At 38.9% G+C, this 23,285-nt stretch overlaps 1 protein-coding gene across 1 annotated transcript in view; it reads left to right on the forward strand.

Moving 5' to 3' along the window:
* The first annotated feature begins 657 nt into the window (after window positions 1–657).
* dipk2ab (divergent protein kinase domain 2Ab) overlaps window positions 658–23,285 on the forward strand; it is a 39,335-nt gene continuing 16,707 nt past the window's right edge. The window contains exons 1-2 of the mRNA XM_008396811.2: window positions 658–1,176; window positions 11,188–12,062. Coding sequence (XP_008395033.1) covers window positions 11,409–12,062 — 654 coding nt within the window. The 5' untranslated portion in view covers window positions 658–1,176; window positions 11,188–11,408. The remainder of the gene's footprint in view (window positions 1,177–11,187; window positions 12,063–23,285) is intronic.

Consider the following 23,285-nt stretch of genomic DNA (forward strand, 5'->3'; position numbering starts at 1 on the left):
CCAAAATATTGTATATTCAGTACAGGAAATACAACTTGGAATTATTTATAGATAAAAAAAAAAGAAACAAAACATAGCCTACTTATATCCAGCCACTACACCTGAGTTTGTGCAAATATGTACTCTAGTGACGTCACTGCCCATACGCATGGGGGTGAGTAGTTTCGATTTGGCTCCAAATGCAATAACTGATACAATTTTCTTTTCTTCATCCTTGTCTAAATCCGTTAAGAATTTGCAGTTATTTGTGGTGAATATGAATGAACAAAGAGCGCCTCATATATAATTGTATATTAATCGTACAATTTGATACCTGACTATGAAAAAAATTACATTTGTCATTTCACTTTGTATTGTATGACCACTTTAATATTTTTATTTAATGTTTCTTGTAAAACTATCCAACATTCATACATGGATCCTTATAGCATCTTGCACCTTGCACACATAAAGCCTGAGCACTTTTGTAAAATATTCATAAATAAACCCAAAATAAGGTTTAATTTCGCTTAATCTTAGAGTTCTCAATACAATGAGAATAATAAAAAGGGAGAAATTATGCACAGGGAGGCGGCGTTCCAGACTCGACAACATGTATTAAAAATGTCGCTAAGCAACCACTGCCGCAAAGCGACGTCGGACGTCGTAACGAGTAAGGACGCTTGTGTTGAAAAGAGTCGGCACAGAACCCATTGTGGTGTGTTGAAGAGGAGTGAGCGGCTGTCTGAGAGAAGGAGAAAAGAAGAAATTGTGTGAGCACAAAGAGGACTATTAAAAGGGGGACAGAAATGAACGTTTATACACGACACGTCTGCTGCCGCCCCCTGTGAAGAGGGACCTTTACGTCCACTCGGAAAAAGATCCGGAAATTGAAGAGTTAAGAGCCCCCACAAAGCCAAGTGTTTATTTCAGCAGCTAGCAGGCTAGCTCTTCGGCTAGATGTGTGTAACTGAGCTGGAAACTGGAAGTCCGTGTGGAGTCGTCGAGCTCTGGAGAAGCGGCTTTTCCGTGAAGAGATAAGCGTTGGCTGAGATTTTTTTTTTTTTTTTTTTTTTTTTTTAAAGCACCGTACGCTCGACTCGAAAGTAGGCGCAACTTTAAAGAATGATATCAGCTGAGTGAGCTCTGACCATTTCACTATTACTTCACAGCCAGAAGAGCGGAGAAGTCTGTCAGGTTTGTTTCATTGTTTCTTCTCTCTTGATCAATATAGCTGAATCTCACGTGAACTGGTTTATCTTGAATTACTGTAATCCGCTTCTTGAATCCCAGATTCCCTCAATTTCTGACGGCAGAAAAAAACTCCTTTGTGTTTCTCTGCGGTTCAGCGATACTTTGAGCGTCACTGTTGGGACTTGAAAGATCATTCACTTCTAATATAAAACCCCTCGTGGTCACGAGGAGGCTTTTTGCTATCAGTACGACAAATCTACCTAATGTATTTCAAATAATCTCCCTTTTAATAATTTTCTTAATTTAGACAAAACTGTTTACAATACAGACATGTACACACTATATGTAAAGTTATCTTTTTAATAAACAAAAAGTGATCTTACAATAAAGCGTCATTAAGAATTGAATACACAGCTGACATTTTAAGTAATGTCATTAATGCATAGGAGAAAGAAACGAAACGAAAAGGAGGTAGAAAAGATGCTGATACAATATTCAGACAACCTAAAACAAACTATATTGCTGCAGATTTTTTGCAACAATAATAAATTGTATTTGCAAATTCATCCCGTTTTTTTTGAGGTACAAAATATGTCACTACATTTATACCAAACACACCATCTAATGCTGCTCTAAAAATTAATTTGACTAACTATCTAATAAAATACAGTGTGGCTAAACATATCACACTAACTTCATTTAATCATGTGCATTTTGTCTTGATCTCAGAATACCAACAAGTGCGTAGTTAAGAGTAACGCACTCAATCATGGTGTCAGTTTTTGGGATGGATCAAATTCACCATAGCTTTTAAATGAAAACGATAACTGCCCATCATCAGCAGGCTCCTACATGAGATTATTGCCCAATAATAACACCGTAAAGAGGTGCACTGATGAGGCTTTTCTTTACTCATGCTGATCTCAAATTTTCTTTAGTTTGACCTGCTGATTTGTGCTGCAGTTTCCTTAATAGGATGCTTCTTATGACTCCAAAATGAAACGGTAGGGGTTACAATACAAGTCCTAATGAGTTTATGCATGAGAAAATAAGTTCCTAAACTTTATCAGGTGTTTTTGGGTACATCAGAGTGCATGCTTTTAATTAATATATTTTTTGTAAACTGGAAATGGTGCAAAATCTTTGCTTTTATGCAATTAAGGAATAGAAAATATATATATTTTTCAGTATTTAACTTGCAGATAAAGGCCTTCCAATCTCTTATTGATGAATTTCTAGTTTAGACAAAAATCATTATTTAGATTAATTGCTAAAAGACATTTATTGTGAGATTCACTCCGTAATATATGGCTGCTGTGGGGCTTTAAAGAGTCTAAATTATTGCTTAAAAAAATACAAAGTTTCAGCTCTAATGGGTCCTAAGAGGTCTTGAATGACATTTTTACTGGTGTCTTAAATTTCTGGTGCTGAAAGAGGCTTATTATAGTTTAATTCATTACAGCATTCATTACCATTTGTGCATATTTAACTGGGTTTGACTTAAAAGTATAATTGTTTTAATTGGTTGGGTAAAACCTGCCATCAAAAACGGTACTAATAATAATATACTGACAGAAGGGGGGTAAAGTTAATGAACCTACCGACGCAAGTACTGGAGTTGCCTGCCTGTGCTTAAAAAAAACCCATTTTTTTAACATTCTATTTTTAATTTTTTTAGATCTTGATAGTTTTAAAATAAAATTGATCTCGAAAAGTTTAAAATATAGAAATAGTTTAACTTTTTAACGTCTTTGAAAAATCTTTATTTAAATTTAAAACCTACAAAAGTGAGAACATAATTTCCTTTCACAGTTGTGCCTTTGATTTTATTTCACAGGAAAATATCTTACTAGAATTGTATAAAAGATTAATTTAAGACTTTCTGCTGGTGGTTGATTTGAATTTTTCTGATTGCTCTGTGGGGGGGTCGTTTTGTAATTGCTGCCTAAAAGCTCCCAAGGGAGCGGCGTATTTTTATTTAATTTTTTTTTACCTGGAAGTCGACTTAAAGCTAAAACAACAGCTACAGCAGACAGACGAACGTGTCTGGAAACGTCATGTAATCAGTCAATTGTCCAAACGTTTTCCTCCATCTTTTTACTTCAAATTGCTGCATCTTTCAACAGCTTGTTTTTAATCGATAACGTTGCCAAACTTGATGTGTTTCTCTTGCGTACTGCATGGACTTAAATCAATGGATGGCTCTTCAAACTCCAGCAGAGGGATGTAGGTTGTGAAACATGCTGTTGAGCAAATCAAACAAAACAAATATCTGCTTTGGAATCCAAACCTGCCTGTGCTTCTGATTTGCTGCATCTTTTTGTTGCAGAGCGCGCAGTATTGATATTCTCTTAAAACCAGCTGCTCTTTGATTTAAGGATGAGACGGATAAGCTAATGTCAAAGTGATGCAGGTAATTTGTGCAGATATTGGAAGCACTTTTATTTTTCTTTTTGTCAAAACGTCCCCTTTGACTTGCGTCTGACTGTCCCACATGTTTGCTGTTTCGAGGCGATCCAGCTGTTGTTGAAACATTTTTTTTAATTTTTTTTATTATAAAACATTATCAATTTGCCCCATCAGTAACCTTGGCTACAGTACAGTAGTTTGTTTCCACAGCAAGAAGCGGACAGTGCTACGCGGCCGGAGGCTGGTGGCTATAGAGCGGACTCTTTCCTGAGCTTTGGGGCTTTGTGATGATGCCGGCAGCCTCCCGAGCAGACATTAGTGCGTTTGTGCGGGCGTTCTGTCAGACAGAGGAGAACAGCCACTCTGATTCAGTCACAAAAGCAATAACTCAAAGTTTCCCTTCTTGCTGGATTTTAATTAGACGCATATTTTGCTCCATTTGACTGAGTCCTCATAATTCCAACATGCACCCTCCTTTTGCATTTCCAGTGGAATAAATCAAGCATGTTGCTGTGTGGCTTGACTTCATTATGTTGTAATGAAGTTTACCCCCAGGTGCCGCGAAAGAAACCGCTTACCCCCAAATGTCGGCTTTTCCTTTGTACTCCTATTATCTGAAACCAGTTTTACACAAAGAGCTGGGGAAAATGGGTGAACATTTCCATTTTAACCTCCCTCTGTCTTATCAGTTATTCTGTCAAAAATGTAAGTTTAATGCAAAACGAAATATTAGATTACCCTGTCCTCCTCCACTGTGTCGACCTTTGCCATTCTGTTTTAAGCCTACGCTGAGCCTGTTGCTTTATCTTGTGCTTTCTTCTGTCCCAGTAATGAGCCATTTTGCGGCTCTTAACATCTGCCAAACTTGGAACGTTCTGCTTGCAAGACTCATCTCCAATGCATGAGGAGTCAGGCACCCTTTTGATTTGCCCTCTTTTCTTGGAAAGTGCTCACCGAAGTACTTTGTAGAAAAAGCATGCTGACAAACCTTTTTTTTCTTTTTTTGTTCCCCCCTCCTGCCCCCCCAAGTTCCAAATTTGGTAGTGTTTTTGTTTTCTTCTTCTTTTAATGATTGGTGCTTGCTCCAAATAAGGTGTTCCTCTTGATCTAGGCCCTCTCTCTTTATCTCTGTGTCACCGTGGGAGAGCAGTAGTGTGGGGGTGACTAATTAGAAACACAAGTTTTCTGTGGGCACCGTCAGGTTTGTCTAAAAAGACAACTCAGCTTTAAAGGTTAACACTATGCATTCCAGTGTGTAACATCTGTGCTTGAATGCAAAGCATCTGGCTTTTTTAAAGAGCTTCAACTGAACTTTACCCTTGTCAAGAACTCTAGTTGGTGACCTTGCCCCTTCAGTGCCTCACAGTATGCCTTTAACTCGCACATATGGCTAAATGTGCTTCATTTGTTGGCTGAAGGAGCTTTAAACAAACCCTTTTTAAACCCTGTTTAAAAAGCCTTAAAATGTTGCAATAAAGTTATCTCTAAATAATTATCAGAACTTTTGTAAAAATGCAACTTTAAACAGAAGTGTATTTATTCCTTGTAGGGAAAAATATTATGGCTAGTCCACCAAACTCTTCCTAAATGGCTAACCCTGCTATCATCTTTATGTGTAATTGTCTTTATAATCCTTACCTCAACTCTGAGATCTACAAAACCTAATCCATGTCTTTCATCACAATATAACCAATTTATATCAGTCAATGTCTATAATTATTGATTTTTTTGTTTTGTTTGAAGTATTTGAAATACTGCCAAACTGGTGACGTGACCTTCCCCGTTTTGCGTAAATATTTCCTCTCAAGCTGCTGTACGCATTTTCTCCTTTCATTCCACGCTATTGTTTTTTAAAATAAATTAAACCTGACTCTGCTGTTGTTGCGCAAGTCACTCAACAAGTTGTTGCTAGGTTACCAATGAGTAATTAAGTTGATGCCACTCACCTTTCTCAGCTGGCCTTGAGAAATTGAGAGGCCATAGCCTTTCCTCTGCCTACATCCCCCAGAATGCTGTGCGGTTCTGGATCGGAGTTCAGTGAAATTATAAAATATTCTTTCAGATGTACTTTCTGTTAAAATTTATCATATGTCTACATGTATATTTTTATATTTAGTACCCAGCCCTATTTTATGACAGAGATGGAAAACTTTAAAAGATGAAACGGCTACTTTGTTGTACTCTGTTGTTGATGCAAAAACTGAATAACTTCGACTTTTCTTTGTTCAATAACACGATCCAAACCAAAGAGTGTCTGTCAACACGTGGTAGAGCTCAATGCGACATTCACTGATTGGAAAAAGATTGGAGTTCTGAGTTTCCTATCCATTGGTCACCTCATCAAGGCTGATCGAGCTGAAAATTGCCTGACTTGGCCAATTTCTCAGTGCATGCCTTATCCTTTCCAGGAGTGCCAATGAACGTCAAGGTTTCTGTATTTAGCTGTAGACCCTGAACAAATTAAATAAAAGGTTTTGCAGGTGTGAAATGATAATAAAAAAAGTCACTCAGTGGGTAATTAATTGAGGGAAAAAATATCCCAGTCTTATTTCACCATATTATCCTTTCAATTAACTGAATGATTTAATCTTGATTTAAACTTCAGCACCAGCCCGCTACAGGAAATATTTTTTTAATCTATTAACTTCCTGGTTGATAAATTCTCTGCCTAATATTCCCAGGAAAAAGAATCACAGATGAGCCATATGCTCAATTTATAGATGTAACTGACAATATATTAAGGATGTTATCGCCTCACCTCACGTCTTTTTCATTAACAGAACGGCGTGTGTAAATTAACCCATCACTTGAACAATTAGTGCACTTAATCAAGTTTGACACATAAGCTGCTTTTCATTAATCAGGTGACAACCGGACATGTTTGTGTGAAGTTTTTATTTCTTGGGTTGGGGGAGAGGTGGTTAGCGTTCTGTGACACAAATTTGAGGAACAATGTGTCGCATCACAAGACGTTACAGTTGCTTCAACTCATGTGCGGATCAACAGTACCGTAAGTTGATTCAAACAATTATCAACTGCTAAGATGATTCGGTCAGATCACTACTCATTGTTTTCACTGTCAGCTAAATAAATGAGAGAACATTCACGCATCTCCAGTGCAGATCTGCTACTGTCTGACGTTATAGCCAGTCGGTATTTACAAGTCTCGCTTGTCACGGTTTTAATGAAGTACTGGCTTTTTATTTGCTCGAAACCCAATTTTAATGTCAAAATGCAGTGTTTTCATGAGAACTGTACCTCTAGAGAACGTTGAGCTTTTTGACAGGGGAGCAGCGGCTTAGCTGTGTGCTGACAGCATCTTCCGTTGAAATGAAACATTATGCTTTCAGTAATCTGACAGCATTGTCACAGTAGTGCCATTAAACGCTAAGAAGAATAAAAAGTTTTTAAAAATTGTCATTTAGTGTATACCAGTAATACTCAATGAAACAAAACTGAGTCTCACTTGTCTAGAGAGTATCCAATTAGATCCCTTGTTTAGATCTTTAGAGTCAAAGTTTATGCTTTATCACTGATCCCCATTCTTTTTTGTTTTTTTTACACCAGATGTAACAGGACAAACACCTTCTGAAAAGTTCTACGGAAAACGTTGATCTACCAAGTCTGTCGGGTCATCAAGATGTCTTTTTTTTTTTTTTTCTCCCCAAAATCTCAGATATGACTTTGCATTCTTCCTTTTCAGTAGTGTTCTTGGGGTCACCCATGGCGGCCATTTTTGCCCAGTCTTTTCTAAACGTTTGCGTCAACAGCGGCTTTTACTCACAGTCATAAGGAAACAGGCAGAGAGAGAACAGGGGAAGAGATGCATCGAAAGTGCTGAGCTCGGGAATAGAACCCCAGACAGCTGCCTGCAGCTATTGGGCACACGCTCAAACACTATTTTTGTTAAACATGTTTCTTCTAACTGAGGCAAGTAAAGCCTGCAGTGCTTCAGATGTTCTGGGTGCTTTTGTGTCCTCCTTGATGAGTCCATCCATAAATCAATCAATCAGTCATGTTCGCAGGTCAGGTCATGAGGGCAGCAGCGTAATCTGAGAGAACCAGACTTCCCTCTCTCCAGTTACTTGGGCCAGCTCCTACAAAAAAATGTAAACATCGTGTATGTGAGAAAACTGTGTAAGAAGTTGGAATGTATTTTTGGTGCCTTATTCAGCTGTATGATTTGATCTTGTTCAAATTATAAAAAACCTCTTTAGTAATACGCCAAATAATCGCCCGTATCACTCGTCACCTTTTGCACCTCATTAGTCAGTGATGTTAAGCTCTTGATGTCGCTCACCCAGGCTGTTTCTGTCTTTCTCCCAAATGAAGAGAGAGGTGAAACAACTCCATGGTTTTGTGGGGTGGCATTCAAGTCTTTAGTTCGTCCTACTTAAATGTCATATCTTGCTCCCAAGATTTTGGAGCTACGTCTGCTGCGGTTGCCTGTGTCAAACACTAAACGGCACTTGAATCGGGCTTTTAGAGCAGCAGGATATTCAGTTTTCCTCTCAAGCAATCAGCTTCCTCTCACATCTCTGCAGCAGAAGGCAAGCACATCCTTGTGAATCCTTCTGAAGCTGTTGTTTTTGAGAGGGGTGGAGGCGCAACTCCACTGTATTCCTTTTGTAAAAGTATTCATACCCCCATCCACAGTGTGCCCCTTTAAGGTCACAGACTTTAATACAATTTAAAGGGATTACAGTTATGTAAAGTTGTGCTTAACTGTAATGTGGAAGAAAAACAAACATGGAGTTAATTTTTTTAAGTAGGCAATGTTTCCTACATTTTGTAAGAAAAGGCCAGTAATTCATCAATTCAATCATTTTTTAAAGGATACTTGCACATTTTAATTTCAGTTCAATGCATTTTCAGTTAACTAATCTAGCAATTGGTTAATAGTTGACTAGAATATACAGATTGAAACATGCCATTTTTCTGTAAGAATAACATCCTCGTAGTAGTAATTAAGCCAAAACGGTACAAAACACATATATTTTGCATTTAAGATGAGATCCTTCTTTGTGTGTAAATATGATAGACCCATACTCCTCAAGTAGTATAGTTGGCTACAGCTGGTTCAAATTATTTAAAAAGAATGTACTATTAGGCACCTTTTAATATCCAATTATTAATTTAATAAAGAAAATCAACATCAGCCTTATTGATAAGTCAAGTAGGAAAGGCTGAGCTTTTCACTTGTTAAAATGTTAATATATTTTTAATTGTATTCATGCTTTGCTTCTGTAAAGGAATACAAAATTGTTGCATTTAAGTAATATAATGCTTTTCCTATTTAAAAAAGGAATTATTTATTTATTTGTATCTTTATGAATTTGTATTAATCTACAAAATAAGCTTGAATGGTTAAAAAAAATCTGCAAAATGTGCCACTGTTTTTTTAATATTATCATTTTAATCAAATTACTCAATTAGTTAGTAAGGTGAACGTCTTTATGTCTGGTGCACAAAATTACTTTTGATTCTCTTCATGAAAAGGGATTTTTCTTATTTCTTTTTTTTTTTATAAATGTTTTTTAATTATAACTCATAGTGTAAATTTAGTTTTGGTTCATCATCGAGCTGCCAAGTATGTTCTGCCAAGCTGTGATATTCCTTTCTACAATATCACAGCTCCATGAAACTTGACTGATGTGGGTCATGACTTGTCATTAAGGGGAAGCTCTTGAAATCTGACCAGTTGAGAACCACTGATCTTAACCGTTCCCTTGTAGCTCTGGTTGTGTTTGAACTTGTTACAAGGTGCACACCGCCCCAGTTTCAACGTTTTTGTAGCCTGTAGCAGATTGTCCTCCAGAATCACCCTGTATCTAGCTAAGTTCATCCTCCCATCAGCCATGATCGACTTCCTGTTCCTGCTGAAGAAAAACCTACCCACATCATGATGCTGCCACTACCATCTTTCAGGAATCAAATGAATAGTGCACAGTGTGATGTTTAAAGGCATATTGTTTTATGTTTTACCCTGAATTTTAATTCAGGTGTAGCAGAGTAAAAAGGGGGCCTTGTACAAATCCACACCTTGCAAGATTGTATTTGTTAAAATCATTAACTATCCATCAATTTTTTTCCAATTAACAACAATAAAATCACAGTAAAATAAATTGAAGTTAGTGGTTATAAGGTGACAAAATGTACTTTTATAAAATTACCTCTTGTAAATGTTTATGCCTACAATAACAGTCTTTGTGTTTTATGAAATATCAGCTGAAGAAGCAGACCCAAATTATTTTAAGAAATTTGAAAGTTTTAAATATTTTTCTCTTAGAAGATAAAAAGCAGTAAACGAAAACTGTTTTTGCCTTTAAAAAAATGCAACATAACTCTCTGTGTCCTCCATGTTTTGGATATTTTCTATTTTTACATTACTCATGTTAGCCTGATCTGATCAAGGTATTTCTCAGACAGAAACGAGACGCAAGAGTAAATGCCTTTTGCTCTTATCTGACACATTGCAGGCATCTCTCAGAACCTCTGCTCCCTGGCTGCGCTCAAACCTCGCCTTTTAAAAGTCTCTGCTGCTTCGATCTGAGACGAGAATCCAAGGAGCCCGTTGACACGCCTGCTGGTACTAGCGCGCCTCCTCGTCAGCCATGCCCTCTCAAGTCAGCAGTCCTGATAGGCGTGTCTTAATGACTTCTAATTGAGAATGGCTAATTTGCGTAGCCTGAGTCATTGTCTTTCTTAAAGCGCCTTAGAAGAAAGACTCTTTGCTAAAAACCTGATTGGAGAGTCTGGAACGTCTTCATCAGGGGTATACTATCAGGAGCTTTTATTCTCCCTCTGTTGCCTAATCTCTTTCATTCATTGCTTTTACCATTTCACTCCTCTGCTGACACCAGTTTGCTTAGTGGGGATATTCTCAGACCCCCTCTCCCTCAATCACAAACGTTATTCCAGTGACACCCGCCGTTTTTTTTTGTTTTTTTTTTTTCAAAGAAACCACTTCAAAGTGTGATTAAAAGGAAGCAGGGCAGCTCTGATCAAAGGTTAAATTTTGCACAGCGTGACTGACTTCACAATGCAGAGCAAGATTCCTCCTAAGATTCCTGAGCACAGCGTAACTGTCGAGGCAAGCAGACTGCGAGTTATTTAGCCGTTCTTGGGAGGACAAGTGATGGATTTTTGTGTGAGCTCCTCTGAGCAATCATCCTCAGAGTGTGTACGTTTTCATTTACACTGTAAGAGAGTTGTATATTTCCTCTTAATTTGAAAGCTGACACTTTATTTTTTCTCCCCCCTCCTGCTTTTGTCTCACAGTAGAATATACAAGGAGTTTAAGAAAGAGAGGGCTCTGACGGCACTGGCAGGTTTATTGCATTGGCTGTAGGCCAACTCATTTTGTCCAGAAAAGTAATGAAATCTCCTAAATGACCCAAGCAATTCAAATTTGTGAGACAATTTCCTATGCCACTGAAAGTCCTTTTTTTCTTTTATTTGATGTTTCACACTTTGGGAATTGGGTTAGGGCCAGATGAAATAACCATTTTTCAAATTGTTATCTCTGACCAAAGGGACAATTTTAGATTTAGGCAGTGCAGTGAAGTTATGAGTTCTCCTTTTTCTCTCTGTGTTTAATTTCAGAACTGCTGGCTCCCAGACTCCAGGAAGAGAGAACATGACGCACTCACCACTGCCAGAGAGCGGCAGTGGGCAGATGTGCCAACCGGGCCCCCGCCTGCAGCTTTAGAAGTTTCCACTGCACCATGACAGATAATCATTAAGGTTTATTCCCTGACATTTGACTCAATACCCTTCCTGCTTCCCCATCCCTTGGTACCCAACCATCCCCACCCGTTCCCAACATGCTGCGGTTCCTGCCTCTCAAACTGGGCCGACTGTACCGCTGTCTGAAGCTGCTGTTAGTGCTGGGTTTGTCCGTCATCTTGTTGATGAACACTCACAACCTGTTCGCCTCCTTTCAGAAGAATGAGCTGACTGACAGACGATTCATTAACCTCAACAAGTGTCCCGCCTGCTTCGGCACCAGCTGGTGCCGCAAGTTCATGAACGGTCAGGTTTCCTTTGAGACCTGGGGTCGCCTGAGGTTTCTAGACGTCTTTAATGTCAAGAATGTTTACTTCGCGCAGTACGGAGAGCCCAGGGAGGGAACGCGACGCGTGGTGCTCAAGCGACTTGGCTCCAATCAGGAGCTGGCCGAAATAGACCAGAAAATCTGCAAGAGGGCAACAGGCAGACCACGCTGTGACCTCATCCAGGCCATGTACAAGACTGAGTTTGCCCGGATCAATGGGGATGTTCGCTTGCTCACCCCAGGCGTGGTGGAGGGCTGGTCGGACCTGGTGCACTGCCCCTCACAGAGGCTGTTGGACCGTGTGGTCCGAAGATATGCTGAAACTAAAGACTCGGGCAGCTTCCTGCTAAAGAACTTGAAAGACACGGAGAGAATGCAGCTGTTGATGACTTTGGCATTCAACCCAGAACCACTTGTACTGCAGGTATTGTATCTTATCTCCTTTCTTAATTTGGTATGTTTTAACCAAAGATGGTAATTCTAGTTGCTTTTAGATCTGTATACAAAGGCTTTAGACTTGACTTAGATTTATGCTCAAAATACTTGAGATTTGACTCAAATGAGGTTTAAAACTTAGAAATTATATTGTCATGTCATTAGGGATAAAAGAAAGCCAGTATTTAAACCACTGATCACATATCTGATGGGTGTATGCAAATGATAACAAATTCATGCAGTAACTTTATAATAATTACATAATTTTGTATGTTATGTATGGTTTTGGACAAGTTTTAGATTCACCAAAAATTTTAAAAATGCAGATGCTATAAGGTTTGCTGTAAATCATTCAAATCTTCTGACTTGGCATGGAAAAGAAAACCCTCCCAACCCTTCATTGTTCTCTGTGTGGTAAAGTTGTAGATGATTACGACATCATTCATTGGACATTTCACATTTTTCAAAATATAACCACTTCCTGTTGGATTCATTCAGAAGTTAGACATGAATATATTTCCAACTATTTCTACTACCGTATTTTCCGCACTATAAGGCGCACCTAAAAACCTTCAATTTCCTCAAAAGCCGACAGTGCGCCTTATAATCCRGTGCRCCTTRTATATGGACCAATATTGAGCCACAACAGGTCTAGCAACTACGGTAAGCAGCCGCCGACTTCATTTTCCCCGTAGAAGAAGTGCGCGGTGCATGCTGGGATAGTTGTCAGAATGCTGGTTTGTTAATGATGTTTGATAATACATTGAAAGCCAGCGGGGGCAGGGGGCTGGGGAAGATAAACAGAGACTGTGGCGGCAGCATGTCGGTTGGTCTGTGTTACCCAGAAAGCAGTTGGGCACAATATCGCAATACCGTGAGTGAAACAATGACTGGGGAAGACTACTATATAAAGTACTCGGGGACCTCTTCTTTACAAATGTGGATGTGTAATAATTAGAGATGTGCTGATCAAGTTTTTTCCTGCCGATACCGATCACCCATGAGGGCCGATCACCGATACCGATCACATAATTATTATTACTTTTTTTTAAAATCATAAACACTACCAGTTACATTATGTGGAAAAAGGAACCATGAATTCACCTTAATTTAGACAAAAACTTGTTTTTAATAACTTTTTCCAAGAAGAAAACTAAACAAAACAGGCATTGTGCAAATTGTATTGCTATCAATAATAATATCTTTAACAGACTGATGACATATGAAGGCTCTGAAGAGGCTAAATAATGCAAAGATCCAACATAAAACCTCTCAACATTGCCAAAAAAATTCAAGTATAAAACTTGGCATTCAATGGCAAATACAGGATCCATTACAATAAACAATCCAGAGTTACTGAATGAAAACTTCCTGATAGCATGGCGGCTAGCTGATTACTGCTAGTTCTGAGTGGCTGTTTCTGACTGAGTGGAGTAATTATGCAGAACAGGGAAGGATCGATTTTTTTTTTTTTTTTAGAGATTATGTGTCTCATGTTAGGACAGTGAAAGTTTTAATACGTATGTAAAATGTATTTTTTTATAGGTTAGATGCTGCAGCTTTAAACAGAGGTTCGGTGTGAGAGTCACTACCAGGTGGAGCAGAAGCGGCGCTTCGTCTGTGAAATATTACTACCTGTAGCGCGTAGCAGCGGTTCAACAGCGAGAGCAGAACCAGCGTCTTACATCGCAGTTCGAAAACTTAAATAATTTTTCGGGTTATTTGTTTAGCTTTCTGACCATCATGCTAATAATCCGGGTGAGTGTTTGTAGCTGTGCGCTGCTTTACCTGCAATCTGATCCTCCGTATGTCTTTTTTACTGCAGTGAGCCTCGATGTAGCCAAACTCCGTCAAGTATGCCATTGTTATTATGTCGTATTAACTTCGTTGTGTTGATGCATTTTGACATGCTTCAATTTTCCGCCGCAACACGCAAACGTCCCCATTCACTCAGTGCGTTATAGTTCAACATTGTTTAGGATTTGTTGCTGCGCGTTTGCGCAGTGTGAAGGAAAGAGGAGACTAGCTGCACAGGCAGGCTGCGAAATAGTAATAATAGACTATGGCAACCCAGACTGTAGCGTCTATTCTATGCGCCTTATAATGCGGTGCGCCTTGTATATAAAAAAAGTTTCAAAATGGGCCATTCATTGAAGATGCGCCTTACAATCCGGTGCGCCTTATAGTGCGGAAAATACGGTAATTTTCTTTGAGGAAAGAAATGTATTTGTGACAGAAATGGAATCCTTACAGTACGATATACTTGAAAATAAAGTCACAGTATTGAGACGTAGATTTAAACAAATATTTAACATGACACGATTGCTTTTGTTTTCAAAAAGAAATATGATCTCCACACTTGCTAAAATCATAACACTGGTTTCTCATTAAAACAACTTGTTACTTATTGTATTTGTAGTGGTTTTGAAACCGTTTTTAAAACTTGACTGATACTGTCTTTCTAGTAACTTAATTTGCACAGCAGTTTACAGTACAACAGCTTTTTAAATCGAATTTTATATCTTTGAAAGGATAATGGTTGAATGTTTCTAAAAATAAAACGGTTCCTAAATTCATAACCTACAGCAGTTCAGTGCTATAGGCAGACCAGATGGTATGCTTTGGAAAAAATGTTTACTTTAATCTTGAGTTATCTCTGGAGAGAACACGGTTTTAAATTGTTCTCAGAAGAATGTTTGACTGTCGGACAAGAGGATAATAAATTACATTTACATAAATAGATGTTTGTCACCTGATCTGCTGCAGCAGGTGTTACCATGCTAGTGTATGAACTGCAGATCTTGGATTACGTACGGCAGGATCAGAGCATCAGAACCAGGGTGTTGGCCACTAAAAGCCCCTCAGTAAATTATAGGGTGGGGATCATCTTTTTCCTTCCTCTTCTATAGATCTCAGACGAGCAATTACACCCTTTCCTAAACTCTAGACTAGAGCGCGACGGCACGCCACTATGTGGAGCAGGAGCCTCTGCTCAGAATAGAGACGAGTTGAAGGCTGTGGCCTCTGAAAAAAATGAGGGATTTTTGGCTGGCGGCAAAATTGCATATTTAACACCAAATGTAGGGCAGTTCTGAATTATTCAAGGATGCATTTGTAAACGGTCCAAGTTGTTTTTAATTTTAATATACATCCATGTCGTCTGGACTCCTGTCAGTTGTGGGCGACTGGAGCAGCAGGATCTCTTGAGAGCTGCTAAGTGGGATCAGATCCAGTATTCTTCATCTTTCATTAATCTTCCAAGATTTTTTTTTCTTTCTTTCTAAATATGTTTTCCTCTGGAGATGAGTTTCACATTATGGAAATGTTGCTTTTATTAGAAAACTAAATTAACTAATACAACACAACATGTAATTACTGCAATCATCATTTTCAACGAGATTATTTCAAAAGCACAAGTGTTTTTATTTTTACTTTTTAATAATGTTAAACATTTCTTATATAAAAAATATGCTTACTTGTATTTGAGAGGATGTTGGAAATAAAAATGTGGCCCATCTTTGTTCTGTCATCCAACATGTCAAACCCTGCCCCTCCATATGCCCCATAAACACGCTCCACATCTTTTCCCCTCACTGATTTATGAGCAGCCAATCAATTTCAATTTCTATTTGGCATTGACCCTGTCTCGTGAGAGGACACAACAACAATAGTCTTGAGCCCATGTAGACATTGAATAACGTGTGCTAACCCCTCCTCACCTTACACATACCACATTGCTCTGGGCATTTTGGAGGACAAAAGGAGACCTTGTTTTTTTTTTTGCTTGGCCAAATCTATATAATCTGATTAGCCTTGTGTAGTTGCTCGCTGTCCTCTTTCTTCCTTTCCTTCCTTTCCCCAGCGTTTTATTCTGTCAGTCCATGTCCCTGCTTGGCTCTCTTTTCTGTGAGTGTTCCCTCCACGGATAATGCCATCAGTGTTTTTTAATGCCATTACGCTTCAGTTCAGAGGCTTGGTGAATCACCTTGTCTTGCAAAGAGCTTCAGACATCTCACACCAACACATCATGCACACACATTGTCCACAGCTCTCTTTTCTCTCCCACTCTCTGTAGCCCTCGCATGTTTACAGGGACTCATGAATTGTTTATCTTGTGCAAAACTTGTGACCCATGGGGGTATCACACATATAGGGTTGTGTGGTTGGATGGGATGTGAAGAAACCTCTCAGGTATCCTCAGTTCGTCAGCATCACTGAGCTCAAAAGATGAGAAAATTTGCTGAGAGACTGTGAGACCGTATACACAAGGTTAGGCAGCAGTGAACCATAAAGAATTAATGGCGTCTGTAGAAGTTGAACAGGAGACGTGCTGCACTACAACACCTCAGTCTCCTGTTTTTCCAGAGGTTAGGCTACTACTTTGTGATTGATTCTGAACAAGAGACAATGGGATGTGGACTCAGTTTTATATCAGTGCGTGCAGTATACATATCGTAAAACTGTTATCAACTCGTTGATATCACAGAGACACTATATTTGCGACGTATTTTGCAGCTCTAATCTACAAATGAACAAATCCAACAATATTATGTGTGTTATTGTGGATTCCAATTAGTTGAATTTCACTATTTTGCATGTGTTTTAATGATGTGAATATCAAGTAAATCTATACTAATACTGTTTATTAGCATTGAAATGTGCAGCATGAATGCTTTCTTAAATATTAATAACTTTATTACAAGCCATAGCTGCTAATTTCTTTGTCTTACTATTGAATGGAAAAATTAAGACTGAGTTTCATGTCATATCACCATTTAATTTCTTTTGGTAGCTGTTTTAAACAAGACTCTTTGGTATGAAATGAAGAGATCTGCTGCTGATGGTTTCGTAGCAGGAAGGAGTTGTAACGGGAGTAGCAGAAAGTTTCTAAAGGATGTTTGTTTATCCATTTGGAATGTTTAACACTCATAGATTTAAATCTCAATGACCTTTTTAAGCTTCTTGAATATCAGTGTTTTTAAGATGCTCCACTAATTTGTAGCGCAGCTCCATTTGCTAGTCGTCACTATGACGCACAGCATCCAAAAAGTTTATGGACACCCTTTGCCTCCTGTTTGTCTGCCTCATCTACAAAATGCCTCTTAAGAAGCATTTTCCTTTTACCTTTTGACTAAAGATAAATGGGATGGTAGCCCTGAATGTGTGTAGTGCTTTTCTGATCCTACCCACCATTCAAAGTGCTTCTACACTACAAGCAGTATTCATCCGGCCTCGGTCATAAATGTGCATCCATTATTGTGATGATATGAAGATTGGTAGGCAACTTGGGGTTAAACGCCTTGCCTAACTGCAAATCGACATGTGTTGGGCAGCAGCTCACAACTATCCAATTGCAAGATGATTACTCTTCCCACTGAGTCACAGCTGCCCAAGAGAGTCGCATTGGCTCTTCTCCAGACGTTCATGCCTTGTTCTGATGGTTTTAGATTTCCAGCACCAATGTTATGATTTCTATCCATAACTTTGTTTGTAAGCACCAGCTCAGAAAAATTAAAGTCTTACCTTTTATATCGTGGAATTTATATTGAATTATCTATTTTGAACTGCCTTCATGCTCGACATGTTCAAATCCTTTATTAGTCTAATATCATGTTGCCACAAATATTTTGCATATTTTACTTGCGGTGAACACCTGTAGTAATCTAAATATCACCACTTTAAAATATTTTAGATGACTTCAAGTACCACATTACATTTTGCATTATGTGAAACTAAAGTAATAATCTTTAGATTCTCTTTTCTCCTCGTTTTGTTTTTACAGTTGAAAAATGTGACTAACATTTCTGCTGCCTGCCCAGTGAGCTGCATGCACACTTAGAAGGGGCTTCTGTTTCCACTCTTTTGAAGCCACAGGCAGTAAATCGGCTCCGAATCACTATGAGAAACCAGACCTCCTTTGTCCGTGGAGAAACAATCTGCTGTGTTGTTTTCGGGTCTGGCCAACAATGGGTTTTCTGTGTGTTCTCTGTGCACGCTTACACACACACTCCACCCCCTCTTCATTGTCACGTGGAGGACATTTTGGCTTTGAGGAGTAAATATTTTTGGAAGACAAAATAACGACAGGCAAACAAAAAAAAAAATCCTTGTGCAATGAGAGACATCTCCTCTTAACTTAATCATATTTCTGTTTCCTCTTACCAATTCTGTTAAATTGCTTTTGAAGTCTTTGTATAACTTTGATTAATCAACTTTTGTCAAGGTCTTGTCTCTTTGACTATCGGAGGAATTACATGATCCTGTTTAATTTTACTCCTTATTCAAGAATAACTTGGTTTGCATGAGAAGTGAGTAATTTATTCTACTCATTTCCATGGCTCGAATCTTATTTGCCATCCTTGGATTCTCTCCTCCAAGCGAGATGACTCACTGATTCATCAGGTGATGGTTGTGTTTGATGAAGTGCATCTGGTCCAACCTTAAATTAGTTCGATTTAGCCCAGCTCTGCCTTCCGAATCATTAAGCTCGGCGAGTTTGCCAGAAGCATGTGACTGCACTTGCACCCTTTTTCAGTCCTCAGCCGTGTCGTGCTCAGCGGAGCCGAGAATAGGATGTGACAGGCCTGTGGGGTTAACTCAGTCAGTGGTACGCTCATCTCCTCTAAAACTCAAATCTGTGCAGTCCAGCCACCTCTCTCCATATTTTCATTACCGTCTCTCATCTACTTCTTCCTCTGCCTTCATGCTCTTTCTAACTTGCTTGCATCACCTGACCAGAAGATGTACTTATGAGATGGCATGAACTCCTTGTGTACCTTTTGCTCTGTTTGAAACCAGGATGGAGGTTGATATACTTTCTTATCTACTGTTCTGTTAGCATTTTTCAAACACCAATTATTCAAAGCTCACTCAGAAACATACAAAAGACAAGAAGATAAAAATTTGAAAACCTGATGGAGTGAAGGTATTTCAAACGGTGGTTTGGTAACTAAATGTGTAATGTAATCCAGTGGTTTGACCTAGTAACATGATGTAAGAAATTAGGACAAAACAAATATTTAGCTTTTTCTGGTTTTATTTTTCTTTGTTTAAAATCCACTTCAGAAAAGCAATATTTTTAGAGTGTTTCAAAAACTGGTAAAAAAGAAAAATGCAATTTGCTCTATTTTATACTGGCACCCCCATCAGTCATACACAGTGGCTTTGAAAAGTATTCACACCCCTTTTTTTTCACATTTTCATTAATTTGATTGGGATTTTATGTAGTACATAATTGTGAAAGGAAAAGAATAAATACTATTAATATTTTTACAAACGAATAAATCTGAAAAATCAGACATCAGTTTGTATTCACTCCCTTTACTCCAGTGCATCAAATTCCCTTCAGAAGTTATTCTGAGTGCAAAGTGCTGTATTTCTGTGCAATCCTAATTGGTTTGTCAGAGAACATTTGATAAGAAACGGCATCATGATGACCAAGAAATGCAAAACTCTATTTAGGTAGGAAATTGTAATAAAGCAGAGTATGGTAATAAAATAATATTTTAATCTTTAATAATCTCATAGCATCTAAAAATAGTCTGGAACCAATGCAAACCTATCTAGGCACAGCCGTCCACTTTAACTCGAAGGCAGGAAAAGCATTGCATCAATCACCAAAGCAGCTGTGAGACCCACTTTAACTGGAGGAGCTTCAGAAATCCACAGCTTGTTTGAATTTGAGAACATTGTCATTTTTGCACTTCACAAATGTAGTTTTTATAAAACTGTTAGAGAGCGCAAGCCATTAGTTGAAGGAATCCAATAAAAGTCCTACTTCTGTATTTTTGTCACCAGAAACCCAGTCAATAACATCCATGCTAGTTTGATTCTAGTCATAAAACATTGCAGCCATACTTCAATTTATTATGCCAGTTGCTACAAAGGTTTTCTAAGGAAACCCAGTCGGATTGAGTCACTGAGTTTGTAGCGATCCATCCCCCTAGACAAGCATGTAGCAACAATGAACAAGTCACATAATATCAACTCTCCTGGAATCTCTCACAGGGGTGCCATATAGGGGGGGAAAGTTAGGACAATTTCAAGGGCCCCTCACCAACAGGGGCCCTCCACATTTTTTTTTTTTTTTTTGTAGAAATTAAATAAAATGGGGCCCTTTCAGTTACAAAATTAATCATTGTGTTTTCTAAAATTTTTATCAGTAAAAATTAAATGTTACCACTGCCCGCCCAAAAAGCACACATCCATATTTGTACTGATCTGCATGAAATGGTTCGTTCCTGCTTAGCGCGCTTGATGGTGACAGTGTTCAGCAGCAGTCAGTAGAAGGCAAGAATGACTAACGGTTATTTTGCTACAACATTTTTTTTTTTGAAAATCAGGTTTTCAAAAAAATTGAGATAAGGGAGAGAAAAATACAAGAGTGTCAATTTGCAACCCAGTTTTTCTCTGAGAGGTGAGTAGACGGTCAGATTGTCAACCATTCAGCATAATTAGCTTAGCTATAGATTACTGCTTGCCTCCGTTTCACTAGCATTTAATGAATTGAGTAAAAACAATTACCAACATATTATTTAACTTGTCCCTGTACCTTTTACCACACTTGACAACAGATGAATCGGTCAGCAGCAGCTCTAACCCACGTCCCTCCTGACCTGCCCTCTCCTAAGTGAAATTAAAGCTGCAGTATGTAACTTTTTAAAAATATATATATTTTTTACGTATTTGTTAAAACTGTCTTTATATTGTGACAGTACGGCATGAGAGATAATCTGCAAAAAATCTATTTCCTCTGCCTTCTTCCAGTGCTATCTTGAAACAACCAATCAGTGGCAGGAAAGTTTTAGTGCTGTCAATCACAATTTTATGTGGCTGCTCATCCCCAATCCCCCTCGCTCTGTGCTATGCTGTAGCTAGCGCAGCTTGTTGTAAATGCTCATTCTAGTTAGAAAAGCTACCAACGATGGCAGATAAACTGTTTTCCTGTAATAAGTTGTTTCTTCCCCATTAGCATATTTAACAGTGAGTGAATGAGTTGATTGACAGCGCTAAGACCGTCCTACTGGTTCTGATTGGTTGCTTTTTCCGGAACATTGCATTACTTTAGCTAGCAATAGTAGTTCAGGGAGGAGGTGGAGGAGTTTGGTTGTTTTCACAGATTATCTGTCTCATACCAAACTGGCACGACATGACATCTTTAACAAATGTGGATAAAACATAGTTTTTATTAGTTATATGCTGCATCTTGAATAAAATGCAACTACATAGCATTTTTTGAGAAGTCTGGATTGCTCTATATATATTTTTGTACGTTGCCTATGACTGTTGATGTGGAGAGAGCCATTTCAGTAATGGAAAAAATGTAAGCAACCTACTTGCATACTGTATGTGAACTGTTATATAAAATTCATGAGCAGTAAATATTGTCCTAGTATTGGACCAAAGGTTTTCAAATTTTTACCAAAGAAAGCAAGGCAGTTGCAAGCCTTTAAAATTGTGATGCTTTTTGTGGGTCAAATGGACTCAAAAAATTGTAACAGCAGCTGCGTGGGGGAGCCCAATCTAATTTTTTGTCATGGGGCCCAAGATTCCTGGCGGCGCTCCTGATCTCTCATAAGGACACAAATTACCCATTGTGAAATATGGTGGGGGTGGCAGTATCATGGTTTGGGATTTTTTTTTCCTAAACAGTAGATTGAATGTGGTCAGAATTGATGGGAGGATGATACAAATGTTTTATAGCCTAGAACAGGGGTGTCAAACTCCAGTCCTGAAGGGCCACTGTCCTGCAGTTTTTAGATGTGCCACAGGTGCAAAACACCTGAATCAAATGGCTTAATTACCTCCTCAGTTCTCCAGAACCTTGCTAATGACCTAATTATTCTATTCAGGTGTGGTGCAGCAGAGGCACTTCTAAAAGTTGCAGGACACCGGCCCTCGAGGACTGGAGTTTGACACCCCTGGCCTAGAATGTAGTTGAGACAGGGTGTTACAAGTTGAGCATCCAGCAGGATAACTGCCCTAAGCTTAGAATGGAGGGATTCCAATCAAAGCGTGTTTATGCAATAAAAATTAGTTCTTTGGTCACATAAAATTAAGATAAAGTACATTCATTTTTGTTGGAAGAATGTAATGGAATGCAGAAAACATGGATTAGTTTGTAAGACATCGTTTTTCTGTGATCCCATTTTGGTTCATTTATATATATTCCTGCTATTTAATCAACAAGTTACACGGTGTTTCAGTTTTAGAGAGCAATAGAATGTTCTCACTCTGTGGTTGATGTCCACCAGTAAATAGTCTTTAAGTTTTAAGTTGCTAGTCTTTGATTAGTACTTTTGTTTTTAGGTCTGGGGGATTATGGCACTCTTGGCACATAAAAGAGGTTGTGCATGCTGCTTAACCCTGCTTCAAGTGCTCCCAAACCTCCTTTCATTATTCCTATAGGCCTTTGTGTACAGACTGAATCCTGTTAGGCTAAGACAGAGAGTTATCTGAGCTCGACTCCCTTCTTTTTGGCGGGCCCTCGCTGGACATGGGCCCTGATGGAAAGGAGAAGAGATGTACAGAGCATTTCTGCCACTGGGTTTTGTTCTAGCCACAATTTTGTGGTGTTTTCTCCCATTTGAATGAGCCAGACTGCTTGTGTTACCATAATCCCTCTCTCTTTCCTGCCATATTGAAACACACACATACACACACGCCTGACAGCTGTGTTTGGTTAGGTAAATGCCTGTGGCGACCCCCCTTTCCCTTTTCCACCCCCAATCCCACCCTCCAGCTCCTTTTTTAGATTCACCCCTCAGCCCCCCTGCCCCAGCTTCCTACTGTTACAGAGTGCACCGCAACCTACCAGATGCCCAGCTTGAGAGGACACAGTTCTGCTGTGAAAGACATGCCCAACTCTCTCAGGGCCCCTTAAGATGGCCAATATGGATCAGTAACAAGCAGCTTTTTACTTTGTCCTCTGGGGAGATTAGGCTCTAATGTTAGAGCTAGAATATGCTTTTTAGCACATCAGCTTGCCTGCAGTAATAAAACTGCCCACTGCATTAAAGCACGAAGCACCTGGTTCCTGCTGGAGAAATTGAGAGGTCAGCAGTATACTGCATCGCTTTCATGTTTTAGCATTTGCACCCCCTACTACAGCAAAAATGACTTACTTTAATCAAAACTCTCTGTGGATGTTAGGGGGGAAGCTGGTCAAACCCTGGCACCTCTTATTAGGTCTGAGGTCTCCGCTGACATTTGA

This window comes from Poecilia reticulata, linkage group LG20 (assembly GCF_000633615.1).
Source record: "Poecilia reticulata strain Guanapo linkage group LG20, Guppy_female_1.0+MT, whole genome shotgun sequence".
NCBI classification, from domain to species: domain Eukaryota; kingdom Metazoa; phylum Chordata; class Actinopteri; order Cyprinodontiformes; family Poeciliidae; genus Poecilia; species Poecilia reticulata.